This window comes from Tetrao urogallus (assembly GCF_951394365.1).
Source record: "Tetrao urogallus genome assembly, chromosome: 6".
Taxonomy (NCBI): Eukaryota; Metazoa; Chordata; class Aves; order Galliformes; family Phasianidae; genus Tetrao; species Tetrao urogallus.
Genome location: NC_136819.1, coordinates 36,190,472 through 36,205,004, shown reverse-complemented (window position 1 = coordinate 36,205,004; position 14,533 = coordinate 36,190,472). Strand labels below are relative to the sequence as shown.

At 35.7% G+C, this 14,533-nt stretch overlaps 1 protein-coding gene across 1 annotated transcript in view; it reads left to right on the top strand.

Annotated features, from left to right (window-relative positions):
• The window catches only part of BAZ1A (bromodomain adjacent to zinc finger domain 1A), a gene marked incomplete at both ends in the record, with an annotated part of 53,366 nt that overhangs the window by 13,954 nt on the left and 24,879 nt on the right, over positions 1 to 14,533 (top strand). Inside the window, 8 exons of the mRNA XM_079536908.1 lie at positions 3,157 to 3,300; positions 6,365 to 6,466; positions 7,694 to 7,781; positions 8,827 to 8,961; positions 9,518 to 9,620; positions 10,977 to 11,143; positions 11,782 to 11,877; positions 14,012 to 14,150. Coding sequence (XP_079393034.1) covers positions 3,157 to 3,300; positions 6,365 to 6,466; positions 7,694 to 7,781; positions 8,827 to 8,961; positions 9,518 to 9,620; positions 10,977 to 11,143; positions 11,782 to 11,877; positions 14,012 to 14,150 — 974 coding nt within the window. The remainder of the gene's footprint in view (positions 1 to 3,156; positions 3,301 to 6,364; positions 6,467 to 7,693; positions 7,782 to 8,826; positions 8,962 to 9,517; positions 9,621 to 10,976; positions 11,144 to 11,781; positions 11,878 to 14,011; positions 14,151 to 14,533) is intronic.

Here is a 14,533-nt window from a genome sequence, read left to right as displayed (position 1 = left end):
GAATAACATGAGGCACTGGAATAACTTTAGGAATACACGACAAGCTCTTAACGTGATGAATTTGTGAATGGTCTTAGATAAGTGCTCGTGTGGGATGGTGGGTAGCTCCATTTGTTACCGTGCCTCGGTGGCTGGAATTAGAGGTTATCATTATGGAGTTTTTATAAATGGGACTACTGAGCTAAGTAAATCACACCATTTCTGTGATTTTTATTTTTTTTTTTAAATAATTTCTTTTTTTCTTGTGCATGTTTTTCTGTAAGAGGAATCCTAATCTGATCAGTTTGACTTCAACATAAGCTGACTAAAGATCTTACGGTATCCTTTTTAGAAAGTATTTAAACTGGTGTTCTTTATTTGGATGTCTTGATTCAGCTTTTAGCTCTGTTCTTTTATGTGACTTATGATGTAAAATAAAAATTCCTTGAGTTCATTTTTTGCAATTCTTAGCTTCTAGAGAAGAAGCAGACCTTCATTCTCACTGAAAGCTGAGTGTCTGCCCAAGGAATTTGCTCAAACTAGCCATGTCTTGACTGTAACAAGGCTAATAAGAAGTCTTCGTTCATAGGTTATTAATTCTTTAGTGCTGGAAGGAACAATTGCATCATTTTCTTTAATCTCTTGTCTATTATAAGCAATGAAATGTAATGGCTGTTATTGAGCCAGGTACAGCGTGTTTCAGTTGGTTTCTTTCCTAAAGGTTTTAGATAGTGATTTGAATGAAGGTATAGAGAATGCAGAATCATTTGCTTTTTATGTTTGCTTATTCCACTAGTCATTCTTCTTGGTTAAGAATAACAATGGTAATGAAAAGCAGCTTATTGAGGATTTTGCTACTTACTGGATAAAGCGTACAGAATACATAATTTGTGCACTTAGAGAAGGTGATGTGAAATTAGAGTGCATGAGCAGTTAATTTAAGTGTTGGTAAAATACTCGGTGGCTAAATAATCAGCCTCCTTTGTTCAAGAGGATCGATTCGTTTATGTTTCAGATTCTTTGTCCTCTCGTGGCATTGGGTAGGGTAGACTGATTCAGCTCTCATGTGGCTGTTTTACTGTGATTACAAATTCAGTGTGTGTGCGCTCCCTCTAGTGGTCGTGAAGCTAAATAGTTTAGGCAGGCGTCAGTAGCCCTGTCTATCAACGTTCATTGATGCTTTTGATTATTTTCCACTGGAAATCCATTTAAACGCTATTAAATTGAGCGGAACTCTATGATATACATTTAGTAACGTGGAAGGAAGTTCTGCTAAGTTCTTTTTTTATTAAAACTGGTACATTTTTTGTATTAGAAAAAAAACAACCAGATAATGCACATCCTTCCATCCACTCATCTCCATATTATTAATATGAAGTGGGAGCCTGCGATATTTTGAATACTGGAAAAGCAAGGTCTTACAGCAACGGCGTATCTGATGTACTTGGCTGCTCTCAGGATTGAGCTGGTGCTGGGCCAGGCCTTAATAAGCCCCCTTGGACCTGCGCTGAGGCTGTGAACAGCCACTAGGATCTGTCTCTCTGTTACGTAGTCGGGTGCTCTTGGTTCTTTACATGGAGTCTGTTTAGATTTGCACAGTTAATTAACTTGAGCTCTGCTCATCAGGAAAACGTGCCTTCCAGACCCAAACCAGCTAGCTGTGGAAACGGGGCCAGCTGTGTTTGAATGGCAGTGTGCCTGAGGTTAATAAGTCCAGTGGACTCAAGCTGGCTCTACATGAAGACAGCTCTGGTGTCCCCATGGATAATTAAGCATATTGATTGTCCTCTTTACTCTAGGAATACATGAGGATGTTAATAGATTATATTTATTTATTTTGGTAACGTGCCCTGTGGAGTGCGTTGGAGAGCTTGCTCTCTGTTGGAGAGAGGTGTTGGAGAGGCTGCAGGCACTGACTGCTTTGTAGCTTCTAGCTAAACTCACAGGGATTTGTCAGTGCTCTGCCCCTCAGTTGTGTGATTTCTTTGTTGTTGTGTGTTGGTTTTTTTTTTTTGTTTTTTGCTATTCTGTGCCTCGTCCCCGTTTCCTGCTTGCGGAGTTTTTATATCATGCTCAGGTTCAAAAAGAGGTGACTGAAGAAATATTTTGGTTTTGTTTGAAGAAATATTTGGACATTGTTTTCTTTTTGCCAGTGTTCAGTTCAATTTGGATAAGGAACACTTCAAATTTGGCTGCCACAGACTTTTTTTCAGTTTATCTTAGTTTGTTTCTTAATTTAGGCATAATGCCAGGCTAATTCAAGCCCTGTGCTTCATATATTTTCTGTCGTACTCATTTCAAGTGGTAGTGTTTGGTGCCTAGAAGAAGAGAATCATTGTTTTCTTCCTCCCCCACCCCTTTGGGCTTTTAATGGTAGTACATGACAGCATCCATTGACTGTGATAGTTAATTTTTGTGAAGCAGACAGGACTTTAGGAGATTAAACTACAAAATATGAACAAGGGAATTCCAGGAAAGGGTGAAAGCTAGCAGTTAAAAATCAGCTGTGATAGTGTGATAGTGTTAAGTGTACATGAATTGTAGTTTCTGATATGTAATTAATTGTCTTTTTTTATAACTAGCATTCAGGATGCTAGTTATAAAGGGGTAGACTTGTTTTGTCAATTGTGTGCATGCCAGATGGAGCCTTAATATGTGTCAGCAGATAAATGGGCCATTATTAAGATTAGATGCATAATGATCATTTCAGCCTTGTTTATTTAGGTCATGAACAACGGTAGAAAATGATCTCTTTAAGTAAAAAAAAACGAAAACTTTGGAATTGAGAATATTGCTTTCCTTAGATTATTCTGAAAATAAGCATAACAGATTTGTTTGATGGACTGTTTTCAAGCAACAGATTGTTAACTTTCAGTATTTTTTTTTTCCGAACTTTAAACTTACTTGAGTAAACTTAACATTGAAACTAATTCTACCAGTGACTTGACAGTTGTTCTGATTAGTGAAGCAGATGTGGTGTAAGCTAATGAGTTTATTCATTTCTTAGAACTCGTGGAATGAATGTTTTATTTCGTATTTCAGCGCAAGGCTCTTAGGTATTTACTTATCCTGTAGACAATATAATGTTGTTACGTGAGTGTTCTTAGAAATGACAGCTGATACTTTCTGTGTTAGAGAAAGTCTTTAACAGTGATAAATGTCTGTGTTTTATTTCAGGTTGCAATGTCAGATTTTGGAAGTCATTCCTCCAGCACATCACAACGGAATGGCAAATGGCCATGTCAGCAGTGCTGATGGAGAAACCATTGTCATCAGTGATAGCGATGATTCAGAAACGCACAATAGTTCTGCACAAAATGGGTAAATGATGCTTCTACAGGATAAGGCATTCAGGGTGGGTGGAAAGGAGACTGAAACAAACATGGCAAGGTCTGATTGAAACAAATTACTCAATTTGTGTGGATTGTGAGTATTCTTCCAGCTTGGGGGCGACAAGATGAATGTTCTCAGGTGCCTTACACTGTCATGATAGTTACACTATGTATAGTCAGCTAAGGGAACTGTGCGTGATGAGAATCTGAGTGCCTACAGAATATGTGCTGTTTATCTCTTTGGAATGACAGTGTTTGTGTTGAAAGATGGTGGAGGAGCCTTGTGTGCCTGTCACTAGTCCTCTCTACAGAACCTGTACTGCTATATTCTAGAAAATGCGTTTCCATTTTGCAGTCCTACAGTATGGTACTACTTAGCTTGCTTGCATTACTTTATCCCCAGATATTCCATAATAGGCCTCAGAACTGAGATTGCCATCTGATGAAAAGACATGATCTTACTGGAAGTCTGTGAAGAATCTTTACATAGTTTTAATGTGATTGTCCGAAATAGAAAAATTTGCAAAAATTTCTTCACTTTGTGTGTGTAAATATTATACCATTGTATGTCATGGATTTGATTATGATTTAGATGCAGGTAATCGGCATGTCTTATATTAAGGAATTATTAGGCCACTGCAGCATATATATAACTTTGAATAAGAGAGCTTCTGATCTATGATGGGGTGTTAAATTTGGATTGTCTCTTTACCAACTTGCAGCAGCGTTTGCGCGCTGCTTATTCTAGCACAATGAGAGGAAAGATTTCTTACAGCAAGCACAGTGTTGATGGAAGAAGAATGTTTGAAATAGGTCCCAATCTAGCAACTTACAGGCTCTACATGAACTCCTGTTGACCTTGAGATATCATGTGGATGCAGAAGTTAATGTTACTGATTGCAGCATTAAGAATTCCATGTCCTGATGTTCCTTGAATGAGTGAGGTGGAGCTCCTCGCTTGGCTGGGAGTAGTGCAGGATTATTATTTTTGTTTTTTAAATTATCTGCTGCCCTTTGAAGGTATCACCCAAGTTCTTTGTGAAGAAGTCCTACGTCTTTGAGAAAATTAAGGCATTTTGTGTTCCCCAAGGCATATGGAATTAATTTGGAAGGAGACTGTTCTTGGAGTAGTGCAAACACACACAGACTAGCAATAAGACTGTCTTAGACTCTCAGTCTTTGGTTCTCTTTAGCTGATTACTTATTTTTCTACTCTATATTATCAAAGTAATTTCTTCTGTTAGCAAGAGAAGTGTTGTAAGAAAATATGAATACACTTTGAAGCAGTGTTTCGTGGTATACTTAAACAAAATCAAAAAAACACCAAACAAATCTGTTAAATGAACTGAAACTGTAAACCTCTTATGGCTTTAAATTGCCTGCTGAAAGTTTTGAGCTAGTCTTTTGTGATAGTTCTGTGATATTTTTTTTTGTTGTCAGTATTCCATGTCATAACATAATGTAGAATTTGTGTAACAAATGTGGTAGTACTCTATTTTCCAAGTTTGCATATACCCTGAAACTATCATTTGTAAAATCTACTTGAAAATAAAGCAACGTTGTCAGATTTTCTGTATAAGTATCTAACATTTTTTATGCCTTTACAGATGACTTAGTTTTACACGTCTAATCCTTTAGAGACTGTATTTTGCTGTTTGTATAGGTTATGGATACTACTAGCCTTGGGACTTGTGTTAAGCTGGTGCGTTCTGCCTCTGTCTGCAGATAAGTGTCCAGATTTTAGAGCCACCTTTCAGGCAAAGCTGCAGTGCCCCTAAACAATGGTACAGCAGATGCTGGATGTGTTTGTGAGGGGGTGGAGCACACAGCACAGATTGATGGGCCATCTGCAAATATTTTTCCTAAAGAATCCATAAGGCTAGAGAATCTTAACTGGAAATAGATGTCATTAGAGATCTCAACCTTTCTCTGACCCCACTTATGTATGCTTGGGGCAGAAATAGCCAAGTATTCTGTTGTTGTTGTTGTGTTTTTTTTTTGTTTTTTTTTTTTTTTTTTTTTTTTTTTTTTAAAAAGGCAGAAAAGCTCTTGCTGGCTACTTTTGTTGCATTCTGTGGTAAAAGCTTAGGTTGTACAGGCAGTCCATCTGTGCTGCCCTGTGTTGACTTTGTTGGGTGTTTGTCCTGTGAAATGGATCTAGCTTTTGTTAATTTCTGTATGTTTTTTTAATAAGACTTGATAATATACAACAAAAGTTAATGTTGCAGTTTCTATGCCAAAATAACTAGACAGTCATCTGTTATTTAAAGTTTTCTGTACATACTGAATGACTACTTCCTCTTCTGCACTAAGCAATGAGACTTTAAATCAATTTACAAATGAGGAATTCAGGAACATGTTCTTTTCTTAGGATAATTATTGGAAACTCAGGTGTGTTTGGAAGATTAGACTGGGGCTCCTATGTGTGATCCACTGAAAGTGAGAGAGGGACTTACTCAAACTAAAATGTAAAAGCTAATGGTGCAAGAGTTAACCATTTGTTTATTCTTTAGATCCTGCTTTCTATTATAGACATTATTGGAGTGGAGAATCTGTGCTTTTGGTATAATGTTATTGCTCAATCTCTGCTTTTCAGTGTCAGCACAATATTTTCTTGTGTCCTTTCATTAACTTTAAGATGCTATTCTATCTCCACGACTGTCTGTCTTCTTTTTAAATACTTTGTAAGTCTTGCTTGTCCTGTGCCTACTGCAGATACTGAGAATATTAAGAAGGATTTTTTTCTGAACGTTGGGCATATATCAATGCTTGTCTTCCTGTTTGTTCCCTTCCTTCGCCACAAGAAAACCAGCATCTCCACGTCTTTTTTTTTTCCCATTCCAAGCTATGTTACTGGCTTTAACGCAAGCTTAAAACAAGTAGCAGAAAAGCTGGCAGAAGTGAATAGATCCAATTGGGTACTGATAGAAGTTATAGACTAAGTCTGGTTGGGGATTCTGAAGAGTTCTCCTGTATATGTATATAAACAAAGCATGTAGAATGTAAGACGGGTATTTTGTGATTGCTATTAACTATTTCTTAACCTTTTCTAGGAAGAAGAAAGCCATAATTGATCCTTCTTTGTTCAAGTACAAAGTCCAACCTGTTAAAAAAGAATTGTATGAATCTGTTATTGTTAAAGCATCTCAGCTCAGGTAAAATTAGTATATGAAAGTTAAAATTGTGCTTTACAACAGCTGTGTGGGGACTATATCAGTCACAGTAAAGATGTTTTTGATAAAAAGTGGCATTTTATGATAGTGATTTAGAACTATTAATTAGCACTGGAGCAAGCAGCTGTTTCACAAGCTTTGTATATTGTTGATTCCAAGCTTTAATAGTTTTAATGCATAAACCATCCATTCAGATCTGTTTTTTCACTGGCACACAGATGAGACCTGCTATTACTAATAGTACCTATACCTACTGCTCTGACTGAGGTTGGTTGAAAGCAGTTTGAGAACTCTATTCTATTATGTTCCTGGCCTATTCACATTGTGAAATGTTTTTGTTGTAGCAGTCATTGTAATCTGACTGCCTTACTATTATAATAGAAGATTGTAAAGATTTTCTGTAAGTGTTTTAGATGGGCTTTTAAACCTCTCTACCCTGGATACTCTGGAAAAAGTTCCAGTGATTTAAAGACAATTTTCCAACATGAATTTTGATTAGTTCTTTTTATAAGTTACTCCTGTGTAATAGGCAAGTCTTTTGGATTATTACTTAAATCAGGGCTAATTACACTGTATTTTTCCATTTGCTTAAGAATGTACTCACCCTCAAGTACCATAAAGCTATTCCAACTAGATGTTTTCTATAACTCAGTAGCTCCTGGTTTGTTTTCTTTTCCATGAAGTAGTGCAAATTCTCTGGAATGTCGAGAAGATTTAGAGTGCATAGTATGGAGGAGTTTAAATGGCTTGACAAAACAGCGTGAGAATTCACCCCCACACACTCTCATACTTGTTGACTGGAGACTTTGATGCCTTACCTCTGTGTCTGAGAGATACAGCTTTAGTGCTGTCTCTATTTTAGTTTGTTTTTCACTCTCCTGAAGCAATGGTGTTTTCCTTTTATTTGGATATTTAAAATGTCACTGTGACAGAATGATATGTTTGTGAAAGACAATGAAGATGAATAGTCTGGGGAGTTGTCTATATAGTAGAGGACATAACAGGATTTTCAAAGCAAAAATTACAGTTGCACAAAAATGTATACTTATACATAAAGATGCATAAATGTTAAATGTAATTTATAATTAAGAAGATGGCAAAAAGCTTAATCGTGATCTGCTACGTGTGTTTTTGCACATATTGTCAGCTTCATTTAAACAATAGTTAAAGTACATTAGTTGATAATACCACTTTTGTTTCTTAATACAGTCGGAGGAAACACCTATTTTCTCGTGATAGACTTAAACTTTTTCTGAAACAACACTGTGAACCACATGAGGGAGTCATTAAAACTAAGGTAAAAAAAAAAAAAAAAAAAAAAGAATAGTTTGTGGAGTAGAATATTGACCTAATTCTTTTCTCCTTTTCTGTATTTCTCTACCATTACCAAGAGCTTGTTTTTCAACAATATCAACTTTGTTCTTTTATAAGCATAGTGTTGGATTCTTATTTGACTGGACTCTTTATTCTTCACTTTATATTACAGCTTGGAATCTGAACTCCTTTTTCAGATTACTTTTAGAAAGGAGTATTTTTTTTATTATTATTATTTATTATTTTATTATTTTAATTATTTTTATTATTTTATTATTTATTTTTATTTAAAAGGTTGTTTTATTACATTTTGCACTTTGTGTATTGAGAGGAATCTTCATACAGTGATGTAACTTCTCATCCTGTATAGCAAAGCCTTGATGGATGAGAGCCTCAGTGGCATCCTCTGGCAGTTGTGAAAAATTAATAAAAGCAACTAATTTTCTAAATGGATTTGTAACTTTAACATCAGTCTCCTAAATAAATGGAAGTGTAGGAAAATAATGCTGACAGGGGTGTAGGAGTGATTTTCTTTGAAGTGTCTCCTTTGTCTCTTCAGCAGTATCCATTGATAAGAGTAGATGTCTGGCCTCACCAGGTTGAGAAGGCAGACTTGAAACTTTGACAAGCCAATTTTTTTTTTCTCCTCTAATTTACTAAGAATTGTGTAATTCCATACCATGCTTACATGGTTCCCAACTTTCTCTGTCAAAAGTGACTCTAAACAAATTCTGATAAGTTGCTGGGAATCCTGTGTCCTGCTCTATTTCCTGAAAAGTACTTAAGTATTACCAAATGAGGCCAAATTATGTCTTCAGATGTGTATTGCCTAAGTAATCTGCTAGATTACCTCTGCATTTATAGTGCAGCAGAGTTTTATTTCGTACAATAAGCTAACCAATTGTGACTCTGTATTTACAGTCTGTCTGAGGGAATGATTCATTAATTTACATCTGTTTATGAGAAGGTAGGAGTCTCATGTTGAATATCACAGAATCACAGAATATGTTTTCATCTTTCTTTCTAAGGCAACATCAATTGCAAAATATAATCTAGCAGAACAAAATTTCTCCTACTTTTTTCCTGATGACCCACCCACATTTGTCTTCAGTCCTGCAAGCAGACGACGAGGGAGACCTCCAAAGAGGGCATCCATTAGTCATGTAAGTAATGACAACATTTTTAACTCTTTGAACTTCCAGAGCAGTTGGAGTTCAATTTGGTGTGGTTTTTTTGTTGGTTTTGTTTTCTTTGGGAATGATTTGGGAAACATAATGTAATCACTATTGAAATAGGTTGTTTATATTTAAATATGGGATTTAATCTCTTTTATCAGCTTATCTTCTCGTCTTTCTTATCTCTATACTCCCAGCAAGATCCTAAGTTTTCAGTATGTTGTTAAGTCATATATTTTTCTGGAAATTGTTAAAAAATAAGCTAAAAAATTCTTAATTCTGGCTCTCAGTTGCAGTTATGTCTGTTACCTGTATTTAAACACAGCAAAAGTTTAGTGCTCTAAGCTTGGTTATTTAAAAAGATCTGGAAGAACTTCAACAAGTTGGCAGAATCTGTGCGTAGTCCATATGTTTGAAAAACTGTTACAGGCCATTTTGGTTGTTTCAGAAGACTGTTACAAAAACAAAAGTATCTGTTGCAGATTATTTCACTGCTGATGTTATCTTCTTTCTTTCAACTCCCCCACTGTCAATTCTCTTTCAGGAGGACAGTATTACTGCTAAGCAGAATACCCAAGGAAACAGAAGTAAAGTAGCAAAGGAAAAGACAAGATTTCAGAAGCAAAAAGAAGATATGCAGGCCATGGGTAAGTTGAGATCTTGTGACTAGTAGAACCTGTTCTTACAGGCTTGAGAGCTGGCCATAATTAGTGTTTTTGGGGTTGTATATTTCAAGGGGAAAATGTAATGAGACTTCATTGAATTCCAGAATGTCACTTCAGTGGTTAGAATTGTTGTTTCCTGATTTTATTTACTTATTTCACTAAATTGTGGGTACGTATGAGGCTTGCAGTCCAACTACATTAGTCTTTTAGAGTGGTGAAGTGAATATTTTTTGCAGAAGCTTAGATTTTGAAAATGCACGGTGTTAATGCAGTTAATATTAGGCTAAACATATTTACCTGTAGATGATACTTAATTGGAATGGTAATTAGTAACATTCATGAATACTCTTAAAAAGAGGAGCTTATAGTACTTTAATATGAAATGGTAGCAAAATTCCAAGAACGTTGGAGAATCAGCCTTCTTGGTGCACAGAAGGCTGTGGGTAATAAGTGTAATTGCTTTTATTTTCTGGATGAGAGTCATGACTGGCATGTCTGATACATAGCTGTGTAAACTATCTAGCCCTTTCTCAGAATTTCACAAGTATGTTTAAAAAAAAAAAAAAAAAAAAAAAAAAAAACCAAAAAAACCCACCTTTTTTCCCCACTGTTAAGCACTTTGTATTAAAAATAAGGGTCTGGTTTTTTCATTGTCATTCACTTGCTTCTATCCTTGCTTATTCAATTAAAATCGTGATCTCATTGATCGCTTTTATTTGTTAATTTGTGTGGCAGTTGACAGATATTGTCTGTCCACTGAAAGTGGAAGTGTGTGTCCTGCTGTTATTCTACATACAGCTACAAAGAAATCTAGCAGTTACATTCATTACCAATTAATTTTCATCTTGAAGTGTGTAACACAAGTAAAATTTGTACAAAAACCACTGAATTGATAACTGGATTTCAAATGAATTGACTTTTCAGTAATAGTTATTTTAAATACTGAAAGATGACTTCTTTAAAGGATTTTGCTATAACAGATATTGCATGTGTATGCTTTTATTAAGCTGCATTATTCTGTGCATTTGGTGTCAGTTGTCATCTTTTGTTTTTTTTGATAGGGGAAAAAAGGTAATGTCTGTATACTCATTAAGAGGAGAGAAATGCAACTTTATTACAACCTTGGAAAAAAACATGTATAATATGTAAGCCCTAAAATTCTGATTTTCTAAAGAACTTTCAAGTGATAGAAATTCTGGTTGGCATAGAAACAATTCAATCTTCAAGACAATATCTTTTTCATATGTTAATTATAAAAAAGATTAATCTATTTAAATACTGTTAATTTTTTTTAACTTTTTATGAAAGAAAAAACTCTGTTTTTTCCCTCCTATATAGCTTTTGAAAAAGCTAGATTAAAACGAGAGAAGGCAAATGCTATAGAAGCCAGAAAAAGAGAGAAAGAAGATAAGGAAAAAAAGAAAGAGGAACTAAAGAAGATTGTGGAAGAGGAAAGGATGAAGAGGAAAGAAGAGAAAGAGAGACTCAAAATAGAGAAGGAGAAAGTAATGTATTTGCAAAATATGTGTTTTATGTAGGAACAGGCTATCTAGCTTATTTAGTTTGTTTGCTATCTGTGTCATTTTCCATTAACTGTTTTCATTTCCTAGAAATGTGCTTTGGAAGAATAGATATTTGTAAGACATAATTGGGAACTGTGTTTCTAGATATTTCTGTATTTCATATCGTTAATTCACAAAAATGTATATTTTGTTCTTACTTGATACTAAATGTAGATATCCTTGTAGTTGATCTTTGGATGAAAGTTGGTTAAAAAAACAGAACAAAACAAACTTTGTCACTTTATATGGGATGAAGTTATTTAGACCACTAACTTCTACTAAAGCCATATCCAATGCCTACTTTGACAGTGGTTTTTATGGCAACTTTCACGAATGTTTGTATTTTAATTTTTTTTTGTCTGACCTCCATTTAAAAAGCAAAGACAAAAGTCTAATCCAAGAAAGCATTACTGAAGTTCACACTCATTTTTCCTAATGCATTCTGTAAGAAGATGATAAACAGATTATTTCATTCTGCTGAAACATGTTCTGGTTTATTTATTTATTTATTTTCCCCACTGTGAGTTAAATTGTAATGAATGATCTCACTGTATCTCCAATACAATTCTGACTTCCTTTAGGAAAGAGAGAAGCTGCGTGAGGAAAAAAGAAAATATGTGGAATACCTGAAACAGTGGAGTAAGCCTAGAGAAGATATGGAGTGTGATGATCTTAAGGTAGGATTGACTTTGGAATATATCACAAGCTTGTATTTCATAGGGAATCTATCCTGGGAACCCTAATGCAGAGGTAGCTGCAGTCGTGTATGTCCCAGTGGTGATGCTACATAGGCTGATTTCATAGGCTATTCTGAGTGTTACTGTGGAATAGTTTTATTTTTAAGCGCTTATCTTACTGAGTGGTGGGTATTGAATAAGCCTGACTGTTACATATGCAACATGAGTTTGCCTACTGTAAGCCTGAGTTACTTAAAATATTTATATAATGAAGAAACCATGTTTTTAGATGCAGAAGGTAGAAAAGGTATTAGTTCATTACTCCTTGAGGCATGCTCTTGTTTTAAACTCAGCATCTTTCTGGATGGTTGTTCAGCCTGGAGAAAAGAAGGCTGCGGGGTGACCTCATTGCAGCCTTTCAGTACCTAAAGGGAGCTACAAACAGGAGGGGAATCAACTCTTTGAAAGGGTTGATAACTGCAGGACACAGGGAAATGGCTTTAAGTTGAGGGAGGGGAGATTTAGGTTGGATGTCAGAAGGAAGTTCTTTACAGAGAGAGTGGTGAGGTGCTGGAACGGGCTTCCCAGAGAGGTTGTGGATGCCTTGTCCCTTGAAGTGTTCAAGGCCAGGTTGGATGGGTTCCTGGGCAGCCTGGTCTAGTATTAAATGGGGAAGTTGGTGGCCCTGCATGTGGCAGGGGGGTTGGAGGTTCGTGATCCTTGAAGTCCCTTCCAACTCTGGCCATTTCTGTGATGATACTGGAGATCTATGGAAAATAACAAGAATTTACCTCCCAAAGGTGATTTTTCTAAACAAGATAATAGTGTGGTTGTAATAACAGAGTATTGTCTTATATTATGCATTAACATATGTGCTGTTACAATTCTGGCAGCAGATAGCAAAAGGAGGCCAAATTGTCGGAAACACAACGATGGGGTTTATTTGAGACTTTCTGGGAAGCATGATGGAAGAAAAGAGGAAAAATGAGATATAATAAAGTAGTAAATGAAGTGATAGCACTCGTTGGGAGGAATATATGAGAACTGAATGTATTTGCAGTTTGAGCTGTATAGGCACTTGAAGATGAGTGGAAACTCCTAGGTTGTGTAGAAAGAGAAGAAACTGAAGAAAAGTGAAGGGGATTGTCATGAAGGGAAACTGCAAAACAGTTCTGCTGTTGAAGTTGGAAAAGGCAAGGGGAAAGCTGGGAAAGGATCATAATTGACAAGAATATGAATAAAGTTCAGATGAGGGAATAATAAGAAAGGTCTGTCTTTATGCTGCTTCTTGAGAAATACTGTTCTCAAGATATGTGAAGTACTGTATTCTTTTTAAAGCGTGGTTATCTTCATATTGTGAACTGCCACCTTTGTGGAGAGGAGCCATGCTTTCTGGTGACTGAATCTGTCTACTAAAAAACATAGGTGAAGACAAATCTTTGAAGATGTGCATCAAGATACTAATTTGAAAGTCAGATAGTTAGACATGGTCATCTGTGAATTCCTGCTTGTGTCTGCTAAGCAACCTTATTATATGGTTACATCAATTCCCGTTGAAACGTCTTCAGCTCTTGTAACTGCCCAACCAGTGTAAAAAAAGCAAATGCTGAACACTCTGTCATTAGACACAACATTGTGTCTAGCACTGATCCTAGTGCTAAATGGCTGTGCTTTTTAGATGCATGTCTTGAGTTTTTGTTTGTTTGTCTTTGCAAGCAGTGATGAGTAACTTCTTAAGAAAATGTTTATTTTTGCTTGTCTGGACAGTTCTGTAAAACTTTAATTCAAAACTCTTGTAGAATAATACTGACTTAAGAGAAATATCTTGACACCCAACCTTCTTAACCTGTCGTGGAATTGAGTTCCTTTAAAATGAAGTCAAAAGTTGTGTTGATGTTTATGAAGTAGAATATTTTGGTATCTCAAAAGATGTATAACCAGGTTAAGTGCTGTTTTGTTTAAGCTACAGATGCTACAGAAATGCTGTTGTGGTAAGAGATTTTGTCTGTGAAATACAAACAGCAACAACAAAAAGCCCTACAGATACGATCCTTAGAATCATAGACTGTTTTTAATCAGCTGTGTATTCTGCAGGGACCAAACACAATATTAACGTATTGCATTTGGATTGTAGGAACTTCCAGTTCCAATGCCAGTGAAGACGAGACTTCCTCCTGAGATCTTTGGTGATGCTTTGATGGTTTTGGAGTTTTTATATGCTTTTGGGGAACTCTTTGATCTTCAAGATGAATTTCCTGAAGGAGTGACTTTAGGCAAGTTGTCATTTATGTGGCAAAATGCCTCATTTTTGTGATGTCCTTCTAACAAGCATTTTAGATGCACCATGATACTGCTGCTACAGAATTGTCTGTGCAGCTTCAATATAGCAGTGCTTATACATGCACATCTATCAGTTTTTCTCCTCAACAACTTTTGCAATATTTATAAAAATCAGTATAAAAGCTGTTAATCTGTTTGCTACAAATGTCTCCTTGTGCTTTCTTGATATGTAACTACAAGAAAAAAATAAACTTTGCTTTGTCAGTGCTTCCTGACAGTATTACTGTATGAATATTTGTGGTAAATTATAGGAAGGTAACTTTTTTTTTTAATCATACCTAAAGGAAAAATGTTTGATTTTTTTTCAATTCTTCAG